General features: G+C 34.4%; 4 protein-coding genes and 1 non-coding gene across 7 annotated transcripts; 2 read left to right on the top strand and 3 right to left on the bottom strand.

Annotated features, from left to right (window-relative positions):
• Positions 1–161: 161 nt before the first annotated feature.
• On the bottom strand, positions 162–8,441 carry LOC108228123 (succinate dehydrogenase [ubiquinone] flavoprotein subunit 1, mitochondrial). Its single transcript, XM_017403609.2, has 16 exons — positions 8,151–8,441; positions 7,267–7,434; positions 6,781–6,868; positions 6,356–6,502; positions 6,097–6,237; positions 5,435–5,520; positions 5,262–5,354; positions 5,123–5,186; positions 4,893–5,036; positions 4,019–4,206; positions 3,759–3,933; positions 3,509–3,679; positions 3,215–3,284; positions 3,003–3,123; positions 2,882–2,919; positions 162–555 (listed from the first exon to the last, which is right to left on the bottom strand). Exons 1-16 carry the CDS (start codon positions 8,244–8,246, stop codon positions 453–455), a joined length of 1,893 nt encoding a protein of 630 aa, XP_017259098.1. The 5' UTR covers positions 8,247–8,441; the 3' UTR covers positions 162–452.
• A 916-nt stretch (positions 8,442–9,357) lies between these two features.
• TRNAE-UUC (transfer RNA glutamic acid (anticodon UUC)) lies at positions 9,358–9,429 on the top strand. Its single transcript has one exon. It is a non-coding gene; the product is annotated as a tRNA-Glu (tRNA).
• A 376-nt stretch (positions 9,430–9,805) lies between these two features.
• On the bottom strand, positions 9,806–14,902 carry LOC108225555 (uncharacterized). 2 transcript variants are annotated; one of them, XM_017400447.2, is made up of 5 exons: positions 14,764–14,902; positions 12,101–12,192; positions 11,830–11,985; positions 11,622–11,744; positions 9,806–11,195 (listed from the first exon to the last, which is right to left on the bottom strand). In XM_017400447.2, exons 2-5 carry the CDS (start codon positions 12,179–12,181, stop codon positions 10,020–10,022), a joined length of 1,536 nt encoding a protein of 511 aa, XP_017255936.1. In that variant the 5' UTR covers positions 12,182–12,192; positions 14,764–14,902; the 3' UTR covers positions 9,806–10,019. The 2 variants fall into 2 exon arrangements, with proteins under 2 accessions (XP_017255936.1, XP_017255937.1); XM_017400448.2 differs by having other exon boundaries at positions 11,622–11,732.
• Positions 14,903–18,719: 3,817 nt separating this feature from the next.
• Positions 18,720–19,504, bottom strand: LOC108227391 (uncharacterized). Its single transcript, XM_017402509.2, has one exon. The coding sequence runs from the start codon at positions 19,397–19,399 to the stop codon at positions 18,878–18,880; it is 522 nt and encodes a 173-aa protein (XP_017257998.1). The 5' UTR covers positions 19,400–19,504; the 3' UTR covers positions 18,720–18,877.
• A 395-nt stretch (positions 19,505–19,899) lies between these two features.
• LOC108227389 (probable protein phosphatase 2C 80) lies at positions 19,900–24,372 on the top strand. Of its 2 annotated transcripts, none has more exons than XM_017402506.2 (5): positions 19,900–20,038; positions 20,187–20,879; positions 21,001–21,325; positions 22,308–22,457; positions 23,857–24,372. In XM_017402506.2, the coding sequence occupies exons 2-5, from the start codon at positions 20,305–20,307 to the stop codon at positions 24,148–24,150; spliced, it is 1,344 nt and encodes a 447-aa protein (XP_017257995.1). In that variant the 5' UTR covers positions 19,900–20,038; positions 20,187–20,304; the 3' UTR covers positions 24,151–24,372. The 2 variants fall into 2 exon arrangements, with proteins under 2 accessions (XP_017257995.1, XP_017257994.1); XM_017402505.2 differs by having other exon boundaries at positions 20,995–21,325.
• The last annotated feature ends 58 nt before the right edge of the window (positions 24,373–24,430 follow it).

The following is a 24,430-nucleotide window of genomic DNA, read 5'->3' as shown; positions in this document are numbered from 1 at the left end:
GTGGAGGTCGTAAAAAGTGTATGGGAACGGAAAATAATCTCACATTCAGCAGCATTACTACAATGAGCAAATATCTGTTTAAGTTCCCCAATCCCCAATACTATTTCAGCTATACAATATGCATTGTATTTGAAATGAGCGTCAAATGTACAACAGATAAATTAAAATAACACTAGGAGTGAACTTTCACTTCCTGCTGGGATTACTAATCAAAAGTAGGGGAGCACTGAAAACTTGAAGGGTACTGAGTACTGACTAATGACTAGCATCGATAGAGAAAAAGAAATATCTAACTACAAAAAATGGTTACACTCGTTTACACAACATTGCAGGTTGATGACCAATACAACCATTATTGTAAAAAAATTCTATGTTTAAATTATATTATTGCAACTTCCCAAAAGAAAAAGTTTTCTCTTGCATCCCCGGTATGTATCCTTAATATCCTTTTTTCAGTACACACGAGCTTTAGGTGGGAAAGTCTCAATTTCATCATCTAATGTGTTCATGTGAACAGGCCTATAGTCAAGCCGTACCTTCTCATTCTCCCAATATCTGCAAATTAAAAAAAGATTCCAAAATAAAGACCTCATTTCCAGCAGAAAGCTAAATTCAGAAGGGGGGAAAAGGCAACTGAGAGCTGGGAAATATTATTAAAAAGCTAAACTGGAAATTGCAATAATATTATATTCCATCACACTATTTTACAGCTTCCCTCTCAGATCCTCAGGAACAAACCAACTAGGCCACAGAATAGAGTTGCTGGGTCATTGTTTTATACCTTCATACCATCTTCTCTCTGGTATGAAGCCCCAACATAATTCAAGACTGGCATAGATACTCCAATCAACTTCACAATATCTAATTTTCTGACCACCCTTTTTCTGAATATAATGTTTTATATATTTTCCTTACTACTAACCTTTTAAAAAAAGGATATAGGGCGGATTTATAGAACTGATAATAGTATTTGGTCAATAATTTAAAGCTCAGTCAGTAAAGAAAACTGCACTTTTACTTTGCAAATAATCAAAATCTAACAGATTGCTCAAATTTCGTAATCCAATATGAAACATGACTTCTGATAAATTATAACACCGTGATTGAGATGATCCTTTGAAAACGTCGCCCAGCTACCTACTGGGCAAGATGACAGTGAAAAGGTTTGGTGGTTCAGCCTCCAGACAATTCAGAATTTTTTTTAAAAATACATTTTATATGATATATAAACATACTTATTATTTTAAACATACCTAATACTGAGCTGCTGCTCGTTCTTATCCACTTGGATCCAAAGGAAACAAAGCCAGATGTCAATAGCTTTCAAATTCAAATTCCAAGCCTTCTATTAGTTATATCAGAATGGATGGAAATAGTGGGCTCTTTGTTTGATGCTATCTTCATTCATTCGCCACTTGTTTTCTTCTTCTTTTTTAAACCACTGAGTCAACTCGTTCTTTCTAATCTCTCTTTTGTGCCATTTTGATCGTTGATTTCAGCTTGTTAGTGGAAAATAAATCGTGGGTTTGTTTTAGTGGGTGTACTGATTGAGTTTTGGAGATTTAATCAGCATGGCTTGGCCATTTTTATGCTGATGATTTGCTTGCTTGGTCAAAAGATTCAATTTTGTTTGACCCTCGATCAACAAGTATTTGTTTGTTTGCTTAATCCTTGTGTTTTGTTTGGTTTTTGGTGTTTTTGGCGATTTTTCGTGTTACAAATGAGACGCTTCCTTATTCGTTTCGCATACGACGAGGCAACCTGACTGACAGCATAGCGGTGGAGGCAGATGGTGGTGGTGACGGCGGTTTCGGGACGGGATTCGGTTTCAGAATGGAAAGCGCTAATTATGCCTTAATTGAGGGCGTTAATTGTGCCTCCTAATTGAGGGCGTTAATTGTGCCTACTAATTGAGGGCGTAAATTGTGCCTGCCTTATTTGAGGGCGTTAATTGTGTCTTAATTAAGGACAATAATGTTTTATTATTATGCCTTAATTAAGAGCTTAATTGTCTCAATCATGAGTTATCATGATTGTGGGAATATTTTAATATAATCTGCTAAATATATCGACTTATATTCTTCTTGTTTTTTTGTTTTATTTTCAGGATTCTTGGAAGAAGACCGGTTTTCTTTTCGGACATTAAAGTTTTATTGTCTAAATTTCCCCGGTCATCTTGCATGTCCGACGGTTAGATAATAAGCTTTCTTGAATGAAAGAATTATCACGGTGAATTGCCGATTCTCGTTGAGATTTATTCTCATTTTCAAAAAAAAAAAAAAACATACCTAATACTCCAAATAAAAATATTCTCTGCTAATAATCTATTTAAAATTATTTTTATAATTTAATTTTAAGACAATTTAAAAATCTGTATAAGTAATTATTACATATTGAAGTCCTTGTACATACAGTTTAAATTTATGGTAATTTCTTTTTATAACTTTGACAGTCTACCAAAAATCATGCTAAAAACTTCAGTTGCGGGCCTAATTAATGATTCTGCCAAAGAAAAATAACTCACTTGCCTAGTGGTTTCTTATGCATGTAAGATGACATGGTTTTGACTTTTGAGCTTCAACAAGCTCAGACTTTAAATTTCATTCTATAAAGTAATATCAACATGACAATAAAACAGCTGCTTAAGTTTAGAATTTGGGTGCAGAATTGACTGCGTTTGTTTAAGAACCATTTACTCAAATGCAGAACTACTTTAATGCCCAAAGCCAACCCAGCTTTAGCACTGGGTTCCGCTTGAGCCAGGAACCTACCAGGATTGGCCAGGTTTATAATAAATGCCCAATATACATAAATTGAACCAAGAGGGAATGTAGAATAACTTGAAGACAAAAAAAAAATAATAATAATAATCAAGACTTACCCCAGTGAATGCTTCATCCATTTCTCATCATCTCTTTTCTGCATATAGCAAGAACAATCAATTTTGTTATGAATAAATAATATAACAAGGATGTAATAAGTAATTAGGTTACTAGACTAACCGTAAAATCTTCACGTGCGTGTGCTCCTCTGCTCTCTTTTCTTGCTTCAGCAGAATGCATGGTAATAGATGCATTGATCAACAGGTTTTCCAACTCTAGTGTCTCTATCAAGTCAGAATTCCTGGTATGGTTTGATTAGAAAGAAAAGTGAATAAAAGTTAAATATCTTAGTGATCTAATGCCAATACCAGACAAAGTTCTAAGAAGATTACCATATCAAACTTCGGTCCTTCACCTGAACATCATGAAAGCTATTCCAAGTTTCATCAATCAATTTTACCCCTGCAACAGCACAGACATAGAATGCAAATGAATTGTGTTAGGGGACAATGAATGATGTAGTCGCAAATCCCAGTAGTCTTAAATGAAACATATGTCTTAGATGTTAAAATTTTGGAAAATTCAAACAGTCAAAAGAGAAAATACTAGTCACTATCGAATCTTCATATATAAACGAGCTATGGAGGTTTGTAAGGGTGCAATATGAGAATTAGCATGTTGTATACCTTCCTCTAAGGTCTCTTGTGTGCGGAATACAGCAGCATTGTTTTGCATTATTCGTTGCATATTCAACCGAATTTTCGATGTCGGAAGTAAGCCATTTGAATTTCTTATCTTTTCCAACCACTCAATGGTCCTGGAACCAGCATCCTTTTCTAATGGCTTTTGCTTTGCTCCTGCATGCAAAAAAATAAACTACCACTTATAGCATGGTTGCAAAAATGACATCTATAATATTTTACAGCAGCTACTTGCCTGGTCTTTGGATCTCTGCTACCCTATTTGCACAAGCTCGACCAAACACAACAATGTCAAGGAGAGAGTTTGCACCAAGGCGATTGGCACCATGAACAGATGCACAAGCTGCCTCCCCAGCAGCCATAAGTCCAGGAACTATTGCATCGGGATCATTACCTTTAACTGTAACGACCTGTGGCTCCAGCGGTAAGAATACTTCTCACTATAGCTAATAGTTTTAATATCTAAAATTAAGAACAGTAAATAACATAAATTACCTCTCCATGATGATTTGTTGGAATACCACCCATGTTATAATGAACGGTAGGTAGAACAGGAATTGGTTCTTTTGTAACATCAACACCAGCAAATATGGCAGCAGTTTCAGAGATACCAGGAAGCCTCTCCTTCAGGACCTCTGGTGGTAAGTGATTCAAGTGGAGATATATGTGATCCTTCTGGGGTCCTATTGATAATTAAAACAAGTGCAAATATTAAGAGTTAATTAGAGTATTGTGCAAATGCAGAAAGCACAGTTATCCATATCAGGAGTAACTAGGAGTCGAGCTGTATTACACTTCTTAGAACTCAGATTAATGGTGATATTAGCCTCCAAGTTATACCACCATTTAAAGATCAAACAGCGACTGAAATTTATAATCAACTTATAAACAGCTAACTGAACTTTACGCTCAGCAAACAGTAACTTAAAAAAAGTAAAAATATCCACAAACTTTGAAAATTGAAGATCGTAGAATAGAATAATATAAGCAGTCGTTTCAATATTAATAATGATTAAAAAAATTCATTCAATAATACTTTCTCAACAATAATTGACGGTCAATATGCATAGAATATTTTTTATTGCCGAAAAGTGAAAACCGGTATTAGGTAAATGCTTGATTGTAAACATGTAGCAATTCAAGTCTATGACAGTATAACTTTAAAACCTTGCTTGATGCTTCTGACCAAGAGACTGAGATACATATAGTACAACCGTCTCAATAATTTACAACAAAGAGCAACAAATATAAGCTTAGACGGTTTTAGACGAAGGTGTTCTGTATGCCAACTGTGATGTTATAAAGAGAATGAATTCTCTACAAGATATAATCTTGTATCTTTAATGTGATAATGCTCAAAAGACCATACCTACACCACGACCTTCCCGAATTTCCATTGTCATAGACCTTGAAACAACATCTCTTGATGCAAGGTCCTTGGCCGTAGGGGCATAACGTTCCATAAATCTTTCACCTTCACTGTTCCTGAGAATGCCTCCTTCACCACGAGAACCTATACACAGAACAAAGGAAACAGTATCAATCACCATAGTCTGATGTATTAGAAAGATAATATGCTGTGGTGCCGAAAGCACCCACCTTCAGTAATGAGGCAGCCAGCACCATATATTCCAGTTGGATGGAACTGCACAAACTCCTGATCCTGCAAAAGTACGACAAGAGTGCCAAATAACAGTGAAGAAACATCATTCAAATGTAGATAGTTAAGAAGACAAACCTCAAGCGGAAGCCCAGCACGAGCAACCATAGCATTGCCATCCCCGGTGCAAGTATGAGCCGAGGTAGCCGAAAAGTAGGCCCTACCATATCCCTGACAAACAATATCAATTATTACATAAACTAAAAAGTAACTCTTCTGAGAAGGACATTTAAAATGGAAATGAGACATACTCCTGTAGCCAAAATTGTTGAAGATGACTGGAAGCGATGCAGAGTGCCATCTTCCATATTTAATGCAATTACACCCTGGCAACTACCTGTCATCAAAGTGTGCAACATTAGCAATGAACTGAAACATTTACAAAGGGCACTAATTTCGCTACCTACAAATTCCCTCAACTGAGGGGATGGCGGGATGCCCAATAATGATAACTGAAATACAAATGCGAAAAAAAAAAATTGCAAGTAGATTCCTATGATATGATGATCGACTCAAATATCAGACCCTGTTTAAAATTAATAATACGATATGTTCTGAGATACACTCAATTTATTATGATAATGATACACTCACAGGGTACGTTCTTAAGAATAAGATAGTCTTATTATGCTCAAATTGATTCCGACTATATAACTTTAATGTAAAATTCAATTATTGGAATGTAAAACAACTGATGGCTTCCACATTCAACGAGACAAGTGTCTGCAGTCAGTTAACCACTGTTCAAATAAAAAACAAAAGCAATAAATCAAAATATCAAGAACTAAATTCGGAATGATTACAACCAGGTACAGTCATATGAGAAATGCACATATTTGCTTATTTCCACTCAAAGAGGATATGCTATATAAAATCAAATTATCGAAGGCTGAAAAAAGAAATATAAAAATACCATCACTAGCCATGAGTAGATCCAGAGCAAAATATTCCACAAAGAATTGTGTGTTATGCTTCATGGCCTGACCATATAACGTGTGCAACAAAGCATGCCCAGTTCGATCAGCAGCACATGCACACCGGTAGGCTTGTCCACCTAGAGCAATCACAAACAGAAAGAGCTAAAAAAGTTATTCTCGGAGCTATACGTATATCCACCAAGATCACAAAAATATTTATAGAGATACGACACAAACACAAAATCTGTATTACACCTTTGCCAAAGTCTAGACTTTGACCACCAAAAGCACGTTGATAAATTTTTCCTTCTTCGGTTCTGGAAAACGGTAGGCCATAGTTCTCAAGCTCAATAACTGCCTTTGGAGCTTCTCTACACATATATTGAATGGCATCCTGGTCACCTGTAAAGAAGAAGACAAGCAATTTAGAGTGAGTGAATTTGCGGAGCTAAAGTCTTGAATGTAGAGTAACAACAAAAACTGCATGTCCCTTAAAATTACAATGTTCCTCAGACAACATAGGAGGAATATGAACAAAATAAAAACCATACAAATGGATCTTGATACGTATATAAAATACAAAGATCTTGACAAAAGATCACATGTATAAAACACAAGACAACAAGCATTGTACAAGTATTTAAGTGTTGATGAGTGTCCCCTTCTAATAAACACGATACCTAGCCAATCACTTCCCTTGACAGTGTCATACATGTGCCACCTCCAGTCATCCTCACTCATATTACCTAATGCAGCATTTATACCACCCTGCAAGCAAATTTATCAGAATATAAAACACAAAATCCTTGGCAAAAATAAAATAAAATGTAGATTTAAGAGGTATACTAAATGCAAGTAGATGTGAGGTGAACACTAAATGCAATAGTTTCTTAACAAGCAAATAATCAATTAACAATGAAAAGGTAAACGGATGCTATCATTATTGATGTGGAAATGCATATTAGTGAATCTGTTTATTCAAACTGAACACGCAACAGATTCATAATTGCAGCTTAAGAGACTGGAAAGCATCCAGTGGCCAACAGTACTCTTACATATTTTCAAGAAAAATATGAGCTTCCATATCAACATTGCACAAGAACGGATACATATCTGGATTCATATTTAAAATGCAATGCCTAGAGGAGATGCAAGAAACCACACACCTGAGCAGCAACTGTGTGTGAACGAGTCGGGAAGAGCTTAGTAATGCATGCTGTGTTGAATCCGTGCTCAGACAACCCTATAGCTGCTCTGAGCCCAGCACCACCAGCACCTACCACGACTGCATCATATGTATGATCCACTATAGTATACGATGAGCCTCCCACCCTCTGTCACATTTTTTGAACAAATAATAGTAACTTAATTTCTACCACAATAATTTTGTATAATTTATCATTCCTATGCAGTATAATGTATGAATACCAATAATTCTTATACAAATTTAGCTGCAGAAAAAAATCATTTAGCATAGTTAAGTAATCAATATAAAAACAAAAAACAATAACACAAATAACCTCAACTCCAAATGAATAGACTAATTTCATTTGTTTTTTAATTACGTAAACTCATTGTTGTTCTAGTCTAAATTGTGTAGCGGGTTACTATTCTCGGGCCTGAAACATGTGAATTGTGTCTAAGCAACAACTAACAAAAGGATCAGCCAAAGTTGCAATAACTGTTACAGAGTATACATAAACGCACAAAACTGATATGCAGTAATTATCCATTTATAAAATTTTAGCATTTTGATATCCAGAATTCACGTATATCCACAATCATTATCAGATCATGAAATCAAATTGTTTATCTAGGTTATTGAAATATCTCTAGAAATAACATTAACGAATAAATCAATTTACATCCAATACGCCTACACTTTAGTCCAGTCATATACGCCAAAACAACAGATTCAATCACAGCTTACACAAACTAAAATCGAGCAAAATGGGAAAAAAACACATGAAATACAAAATAAACAAACAAATAGGTACATAACAACAACATAAAAGCTAAAAAGTAAGAGATTCGTAAAAGATACTGATACCGCTTCAGTGGAGAATAATCTGTGAGGCTTCAAAGCTTCGCCGGCGCCGGATCTCTTCGCCGGAATGCGGAAGCCACGAGACACCGCTCGCCACATCGTCCGCTACTTCGGTAATATACGTGCGTGTTTATAATATGTGCGCGCGTGTATGTATATATGGTTTGTCTCGAAAATCGCAGAGGATGGCTAAGGAAATAATAGGGAGAGAGGGACAAAAGTGTGACTGTATATCACTACAATCTTGAAAAAAAAACCAACCAACCCGTTCGGTTATCTTTTTTTTAATTTCTCCTAGTCACGAGTTCTAAACTCCCTCTCCCCATATATTAAAAAATTAAATTAAATTTCTCGATCATTATGATACTAGGATAGTGATGGTAATTGATAGCTGGATGTGGACTAAATTAATATTTATTTATTAAAACTCTCAATTATCAACATATTAAAACTCTCAATTATCAACATATTAAAATAGTGACGATAACTTGATGTAGACTAAAATGATATATTTATTAAAAGGATAATATAAAACATGGATTATAAAAATTTCTTAAAATTATTAAACCGGATATATAGAAGAATCTTTTTACATAAATACTTTTTAGTTTGATAAATTCTCTTAATTAGTAGAAAATCTTGATCACAATAAAAATTCAAATATTAGAAATTAATGGCCCTTCTATCATAGTTATTATGAAAAAATGTGTTAAATATTCATCCTTATCTTCATGTAAATTGATAGAAAAATTTATACTCCCTCTGTCATATTTTAACTGATTTTTGACTTTTTGACACGTATATTGAGGTGTAAAAAAATATTTACGCTCAATAAAAAAATTCAACTCTTATATTAAATAAAAATTTAGATTTTAAACTTTTATTTGATATACATTTTGTAAAAAATAATTATATTTAAATGTGATTTTTTCAAAATTTTAAAATACATATAAAAAAATAATTATATTTAAATGAAACAGAGGGAGGAGGTCGCCACGGGGTATCATTCGAACGGTCCAACTTCATGTAGCGGGGCTTTCGCCTTTCGTTTTATAAGATACTTGGAAAAGTTCCTTTAGAAATTATAGAATAGTTTGAGCCGGGCTCGCCACTTACCAGACTGACTACTGGAGACTGGAGTGACTGGGTATGTAATTGTGATGTGTAATTTATCAAATAAACTGTCTGCTTGCACTTATCAACTCATACCTCCATTGTCGTCCAGCGGTTAGGATATCTGGCTTTCACCCAGGAGACCCGGGTTCGATTCCCGGCAATGGAATTTTTTATTTATTAGTTCATATACAACCTTGGAAACATCACCATCAAAATCTGATTCCACTTGTTTGTTTTGCTAAATGCCTGAAACGATATATAGATGCCACTAACGTGCCCATATTATTGGATATATTAGGGTAAACTCACACTTCCGAGTTGCTGCTGAAGCACGTAACAAGAACGAGAAAAGTGTTGCAGTTTGAGGAAAGAAGATAGACAAGAACACATAATTTAAAGCAAGATAACTACCTCGGGGTGGACTGATAATATAGCTGGCTGCTCTTGAACTAATTAAAACTTACCATCATTGATAAAAATATCAATGAACCAAGTACTGTATGAGGGCTGAGCAGAATCATTAAGATCAGAAAAACATGAAAGATAAGAACACAATGTCAACAGATGTTCATTCAACCAAAACGGGAATCCACATCAGATGGTAATACTGAGACTGAAATATTAGGAAACAGCATCCTATGCATGGGTGTTTTTAGACAAACTAGATGTCCAGATGTTTGCAACAACGAAAACTAACAGGCACTATGACATGATTAACGATTACAGAAACGCTGGCTGACAAAGATACGGGGCTGCTCACGCCAGAGACACAAGGCTGTTCACATACGGAGTGTATGTCGTGCTCGAGCTGATTCCTCTGCTTCTGCTTCTGATCACTTCAAATTTTTTTTCCTCAACATTACAGGAATATAGGACATTTTCAATGTTGAAAATAAAGAAATCCCTCTTAGGAGCAAACAACACCTTGAAGGACTGGGTATCATAAATCTTCATATCGAGTTTAACAGTAACACGACGTCTTAAGCGCATAGTAACACCCCCAAATATCTCGATTATGCATGTATTTTTCACATCATCTGTGTCATCACAGCAAGTACCACTCTCAAGGTAAGAAGGCTCAACATAGGCCTGAATGTAAGATAGCTCCCCATCTAGCAATGTTAAGATACCTTCAGCTTTCAACCTTTCTGAACATATAGGCTGAACTTGATAGAAACTGTTCTTGATATCCAAAGCAAGAAGATAGCCTAATGTGGTAGCCCAATATGCCACTCCATTCCTGTATAGACCATTATCTTCCAAACTGGCTACCTCAAACTCAGGGCAGACAAGATCGGAGCAGCAGGTCCAAGACTTTGTCTCTGAGTTGTAAATGTCAAAGCAAAGCATCTTAAAACCATCATGCATGTCAAAGGCACATATCACCTTGTAATTTTCCCCAAAGTTCATCGAAGACGGCTCGAATGCAAGTATCAAATTTGGTTCTGGACCATGATAGTAAGTAGACTGAGGAAGCACATGGAATTCCCTGGTAGCAGGATTACACACGCAGTATTCATTCTCTTCGTCTTCATCAGGGACTCTTTGACAGAGTAGCAACCCCTTGCAGGAACTTTTGATCTTAAAATTCGAAGGAAGAAATGACAAAGTTGAATTTGGAATCCCATACGCGGCCTGATCAAGGGTCACAAAGAAATGTTGGAAACCATTCTGACAGAAGAACCCAGACATCTCTTCAAAGCAGTAGCTTTGCAGATGGGCTAGGAATGGATGTGATATTCTGTTGTCCCATTCTTTGGAAACGGCCTTGAATCTCACAAGGGCTTTCGCAGGAAGGAATGGGAGAATAAATTCCTTAGCTATATCTTTAATTTCAATATTCCCTCGCAGCATCAAATTTGTGGGCACCGTAAAGACTCCACTGATATCAGTTATCTCATATGTAAGAGCTCTACGCTTGAACCTTCGAAGCTGCATTATAGAAAACTAATAGGTCATACATACCTATATCCAGCAGATATAAATAAAGTTTTACGTTTTACTTCGATTTTCCTGTAAATACGGTAAATTCGGAGCTGCATTATAGAAAAACTAATAGGCCATACATACCTATATCCAGCAGGTATAAATGAAGTTTTACGGTTTACTTCAATTTTCCTGTCAATATGGTAAATCACCCCCACCCCCCGAGCCAAAAAAAAAAAAACTACAGTTCATTACAAGGTAAATCAATATCCAAATAAAATTGAATTAGTTTTTGTTTTACTTCGATCTAACTGAACATACAGTAAATCATTTAAACTGTACACACAGTGGCCACCTCAAAGATTCAATTTACTTACTGGGGTGGAGGGAAATCATAAGTTAGCAAAAATTAAGCTTGAGATTTCTACACACCTTATCATCCAGATCACTGATGGGTGATGCAACCTCCATATATGTGCATTCATCAGAAAAATTGAGCTCAGAGTCGGTTGATTTATATGAGAACCTATCCATGTCGTCTAACTGCTCTTCATCCTAAACAAATCATTGATCATTACACCACAAAATTTAAACAAAAACTAGCTCTAAAAAATCAGGAAATAAAAAAACAAAAGCATACATTGTTGGAAGCATCAGCAGTCTCTGAATCTAGAATATCAGATGCATTTCCCTCACATGTAATTCCAGCAAAATTTGGTTCCTCAATATCTTTCAAGGAGTTCATTTCTTCAGAACCAATAAATTCGAAGGAACTCTCACTATGATCACTTTTGTCCTACAATAGTAACAAAGCAGAAGATTAATAGTCACAAAACTCTTTTCATATAATATATCAATAGATGAATTCTTTTAAGTAAAAAAGGAAGAAGATTAGAAGGCCTGATACTTACCGTATGTAAATCATCTGAGTCAATAAACTCATAGGAGTGATCATCATCACTTTGATCAATCTCATTGTCCGGCAACACCATTTTTATTGATCCTACAGCATAATAAATGGATTTAGTAATTGGAACTAGATTATCCATGTTCTAAAGATTATAATCATGTCTAAAAACTGTAAATCATAATAAAAAAATATTTGAACATATGATTAGGGAATTCTTGAAAAATGTAGCACAAAGGACAGAAAAAGTACCAAATTTTTTAATACAATTTTCTAACAAAAACTAGCCGTACATTCTATCAACATCTATAGGCAACCGAACATACATCTCTGATTAATGGCAACACAAAGAACATAAAGGATACACCACAACATCCAAGATGGCCTAATTTTACACTCCTGACCAGACCTGCCTTTAGCGGCTCAAACAAATTTAAAAGGACCATAAAAATTTAAGGGTACAAATTGTAGTCATGCGCGATTATATCTAATTACTAATGCATCACAACAAAAATAACTGAAGCCAAATAAACATATTAACTAGAGTTACTTTCAATCAAAAAACGGGGCTCACAGTTGATAACAGATAATTTAATTAATATAAAGAAAAAGAAAAAGGCACTCTATAGTAAGAATAACACATCATAAAATTAATTCAACACAGAGACTAACACAACAGAACATTCTAGTACCATAAACAAACTTACCAACATGATAATAATACTGAAATCTGCACACCTGATATATCTTACTAAAAATGCATCACCTTATAATTTTATTTAGCATTAGACTCCTATTATATATTTGAGAATGTATTAACAGGTATATAATTGAGAATGTATTAACAAGTATACAATTGCTATTGAGAGCAGACTCCTATTATATATTTGAGAATGTATTAACAAGTATATAATTGCTAAAAGTACTTACTACTGGCAAAAGAAAATGAAGATAGAGTATGTTGGAAATAAATCTTAACAGTCACCGCCACTCCTAGAATTTGACTATTGATGTCGTTAATATGACATCACATGCTTGCAACAAATATCAGAAAATAACTGTGTCATGGGGAAGATATCTGGCATCTTTTTGTTCTTTAAAAAAGCTCAGAAGTGCTGTCCTTCAAAGACAGGTATAAGTCAAACTTATGAATAGCATTCAAAATTCCCTGGGATTTGGCTCTGCAGTGCATCTCATAAACATCAATAACCTATTCAAGTTTTGAGTTTTTCACTGGCTGAATGAACTAATGTCAGAACAGGAATAAGGGGGAATAGAGCAATAATCCAAAACTTACTATCCGTAAAGTTGGGATGAAAGTCAAATTGCTGATCCAGAAAGGAATATGCATTTTCAGGTTGTGTGAATTATTCATGTTTACTGACAATCAAAAATGTAGCTGACCAGGTGTGAAACCATAAGAGGCTTCTAAAATAAGCAGATGGGAAAATTAAATTTATAATGTCAGGTCATAGCTCAGTCAGAAAAACTTTAAGACTGGCATTCAGGCATTAAAGTAATGCTGGTTACCCTGAAGGAAGAGTAGAATACAATAAATTAACTATATTCTGAGATGTCAAGGTGCTTGTGGACCATTTATTTGTCTTCAAACAACTCAAGTTTTTAGCAGAAGAAAAACTAAGATGATGGAATACAGGTCAGTAGTTGACAAGTACGATATAAAATGGTAGGAGATGCAGGTTACATAAGAAATTGAAGACAGATCAGATTAAACTCATACATAAGATATTAAGAATTTGAAAACTTCTTACAGCCTACAAGTAAAGAACAAAGCAGAGCAACATACATGATACAATGTGTAGGTGGTCAAATATCCATGAAATTAGGGTAACTATAAAAATGCACATTAACTTTCAAAATCACAAGAATTACAAACAATTCCTATACAACAGCTTGTAGTTTCAAATTCAGGGACCATGGAACCCCTATCTCTGTTTCATGATGAAGGGGTCCACAGTCAGCCCCCACAAGGCCAAAAATATTTATCACCAAAATATAATAACATTTAGCGCCGCATGCGGCATGAATAGGGTAGATAAAAAAAAATTTGAGTCCACCACGGCGCAATTAGGATAAAAAAAATTTGGTCTGCCCGACTAGGGTAAAAAAATTTCAAACCCCGCCCCGACCCGACACTAGGGTAAAAATTTTAAACCCCTCCGCGACACTAGGGTAAAATTTTCAAGCCCCTCCGCGACACTAGGGTAAAATTTTCAAGCCCCGTCGCGACCCTAGGGTCCATTTTCAAACTCCGCCGGGATATTAGGGTAAAATATTTACTCCAATAAAATTTTCCGATGCCCCCGCCGCGGTATAAATAAATGAAAGATATGGTCTAGCATACAATTCTCCATCCTACCAACACGTGTGCACATACAAACATCATGTAATCTATTGCAAGATCATGAAGATAATCATGAAGTACACTTGTTAAGTCAAGTCAATCATGTAACACAAAGAACATCAATCAACGACGTGACAAACAAAGAGCGATCAAAAAATCAAAGATCAGCAGATAAAAAACAAGAACACATACAAACCAACCATCAAAAACATATATCATGACATGAACATAAATATTAACACAACTTCACAGATTATATGAACTTAGAAGTGAAAAAAGAGAGCTTTCTTGAGATTACTGACCCTGAAACCACGACGTCAACAAAGGGTTTACTCAGCGAAATGGAGAGACAGAGTAAGAGCCTTTGTGTTTATCTGTGATATATATAATAATATGTTTTTATATTTTTTATACTGCATAGTATAAATTTTATTATGGAAGTAGTATAATAGCAGAGGCCAGAGGGTGAAACTGGACCTGGGTCGAAACTGGTGTGGATTTAAAAGGACGCTTTTGTTCGTGGGCCAGGGTCCATGTCATTTGTTAGGTAATATCAAAAGTTTTGGCTTGTATAAAAGAATGGAGTGTTTTATTTGGGGTTAGGAATTTCAAGCGTCACATCACAAAACTTCTTTGCTAACGCCGGAACGCGTCCTAAATTAATTAATCTGATTAACTACAATCATCATTTATTGATTATTAATTGCTCTCGTGTAAGTAAGCGGATTAAATTTTGATAGCATATCGAAAATATTATTGTAAATTTTAGGGAAATCTACAAAACTACCTACCTTTTCTTTTATTGTTTTCAAAAATACTACTTTCCAGAATTATTTTTAAAAATACCTTTTCATAAAATCTTTTTTTCAAAAATACTGTTTGCAACTTTTGCAACCTCATTTGCAACTACAGGCGGCGCCAGCCGTGTTGCAACCTCTTTTGCAACTTCATATGCAGCTGAATCGATTCCGAAAATGAGGTCGAAAATGACATTCGAAAACTGGAACTTGAAATCAGGATTTGTAATTGCATATATGATTGCATATGGTTGTATTCAGTTGCATATGGTTGCATTCAGTTGATTCTATTGTAATCTAACGGCCCCGCCAGGGGCACACTGCATTTAGTTGCAACTGAGGTTGCAAATGAAGTTGCAAAAGTTGCAACTGCAGTTGCAACTTTTGCAACTTCATTTGCAACCTCAGTTGCAACTTTTGCAACCTCATTTGCAACTTTTGCAACTTACAGTTTTCAGTTGAACTAGTTGCAATTGCAGTTGCAACTGTTGCAACTTTCCATTTTTATTTGCAACTTTTGCAACCTCATTTGCAACTTTTGCAACCTCATTTGCAACTTTTACGGCTGCGCCGCCCAAGGTTGCAAATGAGGTTGCAAAAGTTACAAATCGTATTTTTGAAAAAAAAAATTATGAAAAGGTATTTTTAAAAACAATGAAAAAGATGGTAGTATTTTAAAAAAAATAATTTTACAGATGGGTATTTTTAAAAAGATCCCAAAATTTTAAGATATATATATATATATATATATATTAAATTATATTATTTATGAATTATTTCTTTCACAATCACGCTATTCCATCTATTTTGTTTAATAAAATAATATATTTTTAAAATAAATGAATAACATAACAACTACTCGCTCTGTTTAAACAATAATAAAAATACTATAAATTTTTACATGTTTGTATAAAAATGTCATTTTTCAATTTAATGACGTAAAATATCATTCGAGCATCGCTTTTAAAAATGTGTAACCCGATATATTTAATGCTTAATTAAAATCGATCATGATAAGGGGGTGTTGAATTGACCGGTGGGAGATCTGATAAGAATTTCGGAAAGCTAAAAGTTATACATTACGAGGATACGTTGCACGATTATCCATTTTGAAAATGTGTATCAACTATTTTAAAAGAAAAAATTTAATTTTAATATAATACTCGTTTCAAAAATACGTATCCTGAAATATTCATTTAAAAAAATGCGTATGAGAATAGTATTGTTGGGCATCTACATTTAAAAAAGGGAACATAGTATTTTGTTACTTAACCCCCTTTGTCTCAACCATCTCTTTGCCTTTTTATTCGAATGTCCATTCCAATTCTTTATATATTGAAAATTGTCAAAAAATTAATCTTCATGTCAAACTCGTTTATAAATAAATGGTTTCCAAATTTATCAAGAATTAATCTTCGTGCCCAAACCCTTTATAAATACCCCTTTATAAATAATTTTTAATATAATACTCGTTTCAAAAATATGTATCTCGAAATATTCATTTTAAAAAAAAGTATGAGAATAGTGTGGTTGGGCATCTACCTTTAAAAAAGTGAATATAGTATTTTGTTACTTAACCCCCTTTGTCTCAACCATTTCTTTACTTTTTTCTTCGAATACCCATTCCAATTCTTTATATATTGAAACTAATCAAAGAATTAATCTTCATGTCAAACTCGTTTATAAATAAATGGTTTCAAAATTAATCAAAAATTAATCGTCGTGCCCAACCCCTTTATAAATACCCCTTTATAAATAAATGGGAGGGATCGCTCTTTTAACTGACATTCGCTATACACTCTTATAAAATAAATATAATAATAATAATTATTATCGTTATAATCATCATTCTCATCAATCATCACTTGTCATCATTATTAGTGAAATGAAATTATATCTACTAAATTTTATTTATTATATAAATTATAATTTTAACATATAGTAATTCTCAATTAATATTATAAAAAAATAATTGTAATTTTTGAAAAAAATAATCTAAACTTGTCATATATTTATCTATTAATATTTTGTTTGGTCGATCCTCCAATTTTGGGGTGAAAGTTCTTAATAACAATTTTCATATTAAAAAAACATGCGGAAATGATGTCTTTAATAACGACATCAATTATGAGCATGTGATATATATATGTATCTGTAATTTATGCATTTGAGTACCAGATGAACACACATACAGCATATGCGTATATGCGTATCTGTTGCTTACACATTCGAGTATCTTTTCCTTTCTCTTTGATTGGTCTTTAAAATTCTCACCACATATGTATAAATACGAAATCAGTTGATAGGGAGATTTGAAACCTTCAATTTTAAATGAGCGTCAATCTACACTAGGGGTGTGCACGGGTCGGTTTCTACCTAAAACCGTTACCGAACCGTGTATTTCGGTTCGGTTCGGTTTTTAGGTAGAAACCGTAACCGAACCGTTTCCAACGGTTTTTTTGGGTTCGGTTAACCGTTGGTCGGTTTCGGTTTTTTTCCGGTTTTTATTTGATTAGAAACTACTATACAAATTTAATACTTTTATTAATTTTATAAAAATATTTATATACTTATTATATCAATTTCTCTTACTAAAATATATAATTAATATATTGTTGCACACATATATATATATATATATAATATGTTATATATCATAATATATAATAAATGTTATATTTTTATTATATATTATATAAACGGTTTGATTTTTTGGTTCAAATTACTATACAAATTTAATGCTTTTATTAATTTTAGAAAAATATTTATATACTTATTATATCAATTTCTCTTACTAAAATATATAATTAATATATTGTAGCACACACATATGTAATATGTTATATATAATAATATATAAAAAATGTTATATATTTTTTATTATATATTATATTAACGGTTCAGTTTTTCGGTTCGGTTTTAGGGGTAAAACCGTAACCGTTACCAAACCGTTATATCGGTTCGGTTCGGTTACGGTTTTTTTCGGTTTTTGTCGGTTACGATTTTTTTCGGTTTGGTTTTTCGGTTTTTCGGCTCGGTTTCGGTTTTCCGGTTTTTTTTCTCACCCCTAATCTACACTCTTTCATAATGCTGGGCTGAGCATTAAGTGCGGTTAACCAAATACCGAACCGAAATTATTAAAATATTTCGGTTAGGTTAACTGAAATTACCCAAATATTTCGGTTCAGTTGATAGCTCAAACTGATTATGATGGAAGCGAAAGTGGCGAAATATGTGTAAATATCATTTTCAACAAACCATGTGATTGTATCTTCAAGAAAAATGAATTAATGAGTGATTGTTTTTATGTTTTGTATTCGACACGACTGTTTTATAGATGGCATATGACTTTTTATTATTGAATTAACTCATTTATATATAAAAAAAATTTATCTTCTATTTTTATTATAAATTAATAAAATTTTGCATCAGTGCTTTAAAAAAATATGTTAAACAATGACTTGATTAAATAATTTTAATTAAACTTTGCACTTAATTTAAATCAGCAGCAGGAACTCATAAATTTTACATACAACAGCTAGCCCGAGCCGACTCGAAAAGAAACTGTAATATGAGAGACAAGAATTTAAGATAAGGTGTAATCAGAGAGGCAATTCAACTAGCCAAAGCATTGTTCAGTAGGAAGCGGTCCAGGAATGGAGCCTTGCTGAACAAACTGCAATCCAAAAACAACTATAATACCTAACAACGACAAATAAGACAGTCCTTCTACAGCACCTAGCAGACCAAACGGTCCGCTCGGCAGACCCGATCCTGTCTTGGACTTGGTGTACAATGACCAGCCTATGATTCCCACCACAGCCAGGTAGCTCACTCCCTCCAGTGCACCAATGGAGCCTCCTGGCCCGGGTGGCAGACCGCAGCCAGTGGTTTTGAGAGTGAAGAGAGACCATGCAATGACCGGGTTCGATACGAGTCCGGCTGCTATGCCAGCTTTCTCAGCGATGCCAAGTTCGTCTTCGGAGCTGGTGTCATTTTTGGCCATGGCTGTTATGTTGCGTGATGTGGACAATTTTCGCTTGGATGCGGAGAATAAAGTGTAGTTGGTCCGAACCAGAGTCGAGACCAGGCGGTCTGGACTCGGACAGAGGAGTCTCATGTGCATCATCTGCAGCTGCATATTGGACTTGTTGGGAAAGAGTGGTGAGAGACCAAGGGAGAAGTTTTTGAAATGAAAAGCAGCTGAGCAAACCTTATCTATCCTTGTGCTTCAAGAGGTTTCTCACCAATCACAAAATACCAATATATAAACTAGTTTTTTTTTGGGGATTTTTTTTTCAAAAAATAGACTAGGGCTCTTAATTAATTGAAAAGGCTATTTCGTAAATTAGTCAAAAATATCTTGCATTTCAATTATTATACAAAAATAATCTCACTGCAAAAATAAGTTTATCCCGCTAAAAAAATGATAGAAGTCAAAACGATGATATAATCTCACTTAAAAAAATGATAATACATAAAAGAGTATCATATATCAGCATATTCTGCTCACTTGTATATCTCCTTTGTCATTAAAAATAATAAAACATCATCAGAAAATAATAATAATAAAACAATAGGAGAGCTTGGACAAAAAGAGCAGTAAATTATTATTATTATTTTGCTGAAATAGCAGTAATAATTTTTGAAAAGAAACCCAAAAAATTTGTATCTCAAGAAAAACAGGTTCCAAAAGATACCTTGGCCAAACAGCCCCTATTGCTTCTTGGGTCTGCCATTTCAAAAAAGAGGCGCAGATGAGGTTTTAGAGGAACAACAGGTATCCTTTTCAACCTATATCTTTTTTCATACCTAAAGATTGTGTCTTTATTCACATTCATCGCGTAATATTGATTTTTTCTATCATTTGAGATGTTTTTAAGTATGAACATTATTGTAATGCATCTTCAATGTTATTTGCATAGCAGGTGAATCATTACTTCAATATTGAAGACCATATGTTTGTTAAAATAACAAGAAATATATATATTCTTGGTAGTTGTTGGTTGGGGAAAGAATCGCAGATGTTGTGTGTAAAGCATTAAAATGCTTTCTGGTGCTGTTTGTGGTTTAAATTCTGCTTTATTTAGTTTTGGTTTTGGGAATACAGTGAAATCTTTGCTTAGACAGCCAAGATTTCTGTCTACGCATTCCGAATTTTGTTGCCAGGCTCGACTTTCTCGTGGGGGTGAAAATACTGTTGATATAGTTCAAAAGTACTCACATTGCAGGAGTATGATGGCGGCTGCTTCTGGTTCCGCAACTGCCACAAGAGATCATATTGTGGAGAAGTTAATTTCGAGTTGTGGGAATGTCAGTAGTTTTGTAAAACCTTTTGGGGTTTATTGTAATGAAAGAGTTGGTTGTAGGAGTTATCAGAAATTAAGCATGAGTCTAAGTAGAAGTAGAGAACCATATAACCATCGTCGGTTGGTTCATGGGTATTTTATATTTGATGTTACGCGGAGGTCTTTTAGCTCAAATTCAGATTTTGATCCTTCTTTGAAGAATGCTCATGCCTCCTCTTCGTCATGTTACTCAGATGGATTAGTTCCAGATATGACAGTGAATGGATTATCATGTAGTGAACAGCTTGCAACTACCACGGCATCAGCTGATGAGTATGTTTCCTCATTTTGGTGTTACTTTTAAGCTGAAATTTGAATTTTTATTAAATGTGTTATTATATAATTTCTGTTGTCATAATGACATATAATCTTGTTAAACGTGTTCTAGATGCAGACAAGATCCAGCGCAGAGAACCTTGAAACTGCTTTCTGGATCATGTTACCTGCCACATCCTGATAAGGAAGAGACGGGTGGGGAGGATGCTCACTTCATTTGTGTAAATGAGCAAGTGATTGGTGTTGCTGATGGTGTTGGTGGCTGGGCGGATGTTGGAGTTAATGCTGGACTATATGCCCGTGAACTCATGTCTAATTCAGTGGGAGCAATCCTGAACGAGCCTAAGGATGGGATTGATCCTGCGAGGGTGTTAACTAGAGCCCATTCTGCTACAAAAGCTATGGGATCCTCAACAGCCTGCATCATATGTCTTAAAGAAGAGGTTATTCTGCATTGCTTAAGCTCAGCTTGCAATTTATTTCAATTCAAGAAACTATACTATATTTAAAACTTAACTACTTTATTAAGACTAATATGTGGCTTTGTGTACCTTAAGTCTAATCTACCATTCTCGTTGTACTTGTGCCTGCAAAACCTTAAAGCAGAAAGACTTTGGACCCTGGTTTTTGGTCTAATAAAGACAATTCATAAATGTTTATATTGAAAGTAGTACTTTTTTCGTATATAAAGATATGCAACCTAGTGTATCTGTTAATGTATGCCACATCTTAGAGAACCTCGGAGTATCATGCTTTTGTTGGGAAGGCTCTTAGTTGAAGCTCCTTGTTTCTTGTATAAATTATGGAAATAACCAAATTCCTTCTATAGTAGAAGTAAGGTCTCGACATACATCTTATCCACCCTAGACCCGCTTTGTGAGCAGGATACACTGGGTATGTCTTTTTTGGTTTTTATGGGACTATCCAAATTCCTCTTTATCTGGGTCACTCTAATTTATATAGGATTTTTCTGTCCATTGTTTGACCGTGAGCTTAAACAATTTCTGTTGTATAATTTGATTTTGGAGCATCTTAAAAAGAGGAGGTTTTCTTACTATAAAACCTCAGTATCTAGATTCATTTCTGATGTTCTCATATTTATAAATATCTTGAGGTGGTATTTGATGCACTCCCAGATGTCGGAGTTAGACGACTATTTGCCATCCTATGAGGATGTAATCAATCTACACCTCTATATCCATATTTAAGTAGATGTTATGAGGAATCATATCAAAGTTTAAGCTGTTTCAGGGTCAAAATGTTATCGAATACAGGACCACGACATATCAAGAAGGAACGATGTTTAAACCTGAGATAACTTTTGGTTCAGTACATCTGTAGTCTAAAAATATGTGGTACTTGTAAATTGTTAATTCTATAAATTATTATACCAAGTTTATTTAATATTGTTTTTTGTTTAAGCAGGGTATACATGCTATTAATCTTGGTGACAGTGGATTCATTGTAGTTAGAGATGGTTGCACTGTCTTTGAGTCCCCTGTGCAGCAGCATGGTTTTAACTTCACGTATCAGCTGGAGTGTAGTAGCAGAAGTGATCAACCAAGTTCCGGGCAGGTCAGTAAACAATTTCGCTTTTATCATTTGGTACATCTGTATTTCTCAGCTAGTTTTGAACGGACACTTGCTGCCTAGAGTTATGACTTCATAGATGAGGAAAACCAAACTATTGATCAGTCACTGCTTTCGTCTGAATTTATGTATCTGCAAGTCCAGTGTTATTAAAAGCGAACAGTGCACCAAGGTGCAAGATATTGTGACAAGTCATTAAATATCTAAATTAATATGGTAGAGTCTGCTCTTACTTTTATAATAAATTTACTTGTACTAGTATATACACTTCTATTTAAATTTTTGTTAGTGTTTATATTTTATATCAGGTTATTGTTTCGATTTGATAATATGCATGTTTGGGAAATGAGAAGCCGGGCTTCTTTTAATCAAAAGCAGGCTTCTTCTTTAATTGACCCGTTTGTGTGAAGAAGTAGAAGCACTTCTAAAAATTTTCGGAGAGAGAAGTAGAAAGTTGAGAAAGCTAGCTTTTTATTGTGTGCAACTTCTACCTCTTTTATATCTTCTTTTCAAGTAACACTCTACTTTTTTAAAATTACCAAATATTCTATGTAAAATTATACAAACACTTAAATAACTTAAGTCACATAATCCACTAAATCCTAACCTACTTATCACTTATAATCCACTTTTTTACTTTAAGCAATAAATAACTTCTTTTGAATTCAGCTTAACGGCCCTAATGTCTATAGTTCCATTTTACAAAATAAATTATTTTGTCAGAAAAATTCACTGGTGTTGTACAATTAACTAGTAACACTGTTATGGGTATTTATAATACATAAATGGGTTATCTAAACTGTGTCTATATAGAATGTCGGTTGCATAAGAATGCAAAGCATACTTTTTTGCACATGAAGAGATACAAAGATAAGCATGATATGTTGGAATCATTACGCGTTTTCATCTTTCTTATATTCTTTTTGGTTGACTTATTTAGGGGCTTCAATATGTAAACTCATTTTTCCTTTTCTTTAAAATAACCTTCACTGAGGCGGCATATTATGCGCCTTGCATCTCTCACCATGAGGTACAGTTTGAAATGAATCAGCTCTCACGAGATGATTCGAGGCAAATAAGCTCTGTGTCGTTGGGCTCTGGGCTATGCAAAATCATCTACCTGACCTACCTATGACATACCAGAGTTTGTGTGAAACCTTTCAGATTTCATATTATTATAACATAATCTTTCCTCCTTGTAAAGTATGTTTATTCTAGCATCTTCAATAACGCAAGAGATTTAAAAACACTTCTGTAAGGAATGACCTCAGGAAGAAGCACAATGAATTTGAATCGATAATCTTTAGGCGAAATAGGAGTGCCATTATTTTTTTGATGAAGGATTATGTCAACAGTTTCATGTATCTAGGTATAATTATTTCAGGTGTTTATGATTCCTGTTGTACCTGGAGATGTGATTGTTGCTGGGACAGATGGATTATTTGACAATCTATTCAGCAACGAGGTAGTATCTATTGTTGCTGAAGGAATGAGAGGAGGTCTAGATCCTGATGCTTTATCTCAGAAATTAGCTGCTTTCGCACAACAAAGGGCTCTAGACAGACATAAGCAAACCCCATTCTCTACAGCAGCCAAGGAAGCAGGATTCAGATACTACGGTGGAAAGCTTGATGACATTACAGTCGTAGTTTCTTATATAAGCAGCTCCACCAACTAGTTTTTTCCTCCGCTGACTGCAGTTGTATTATCTTATATTGAGCGTTTCTTTGCTTGTCCATTTCATAGAGGCTATAACCACTAGTTGGCAGGTAATAAATTTCATGCTTTCCTCATTTGTAATGGGCTGCTTTTCTCATCTTTAGCGGGTTACTGGGTTCTTAACATCTTAAGACCTGATATAAAATATGTTTACAGTTTTAAAGAGCAGCATCATATGCTATCCAGAATCAGATTTTTGAATCATTATTACGAGCAGACGATTTCAATTTAGATTCTAA

This window comes from Daucus carota, chromosome 6 (genome assembly GCF_001625215.2).
Source record: "Daucus carota subsp. sativus chromosome 6, DH1 v3.0, whole genome shotgun sequence".
Lineage (NCBI taxonomy): Eukaryota > Viridiplantae > Streptophyta > Magnoliopsida > Apiales > Apiaceae > Daucus > Daucus carota.
The sequence above is the reverse complement of the archived record's forward strand: the minus strand, read 5'-3'. Positions and strand labels throughout refer to the sequence as shown.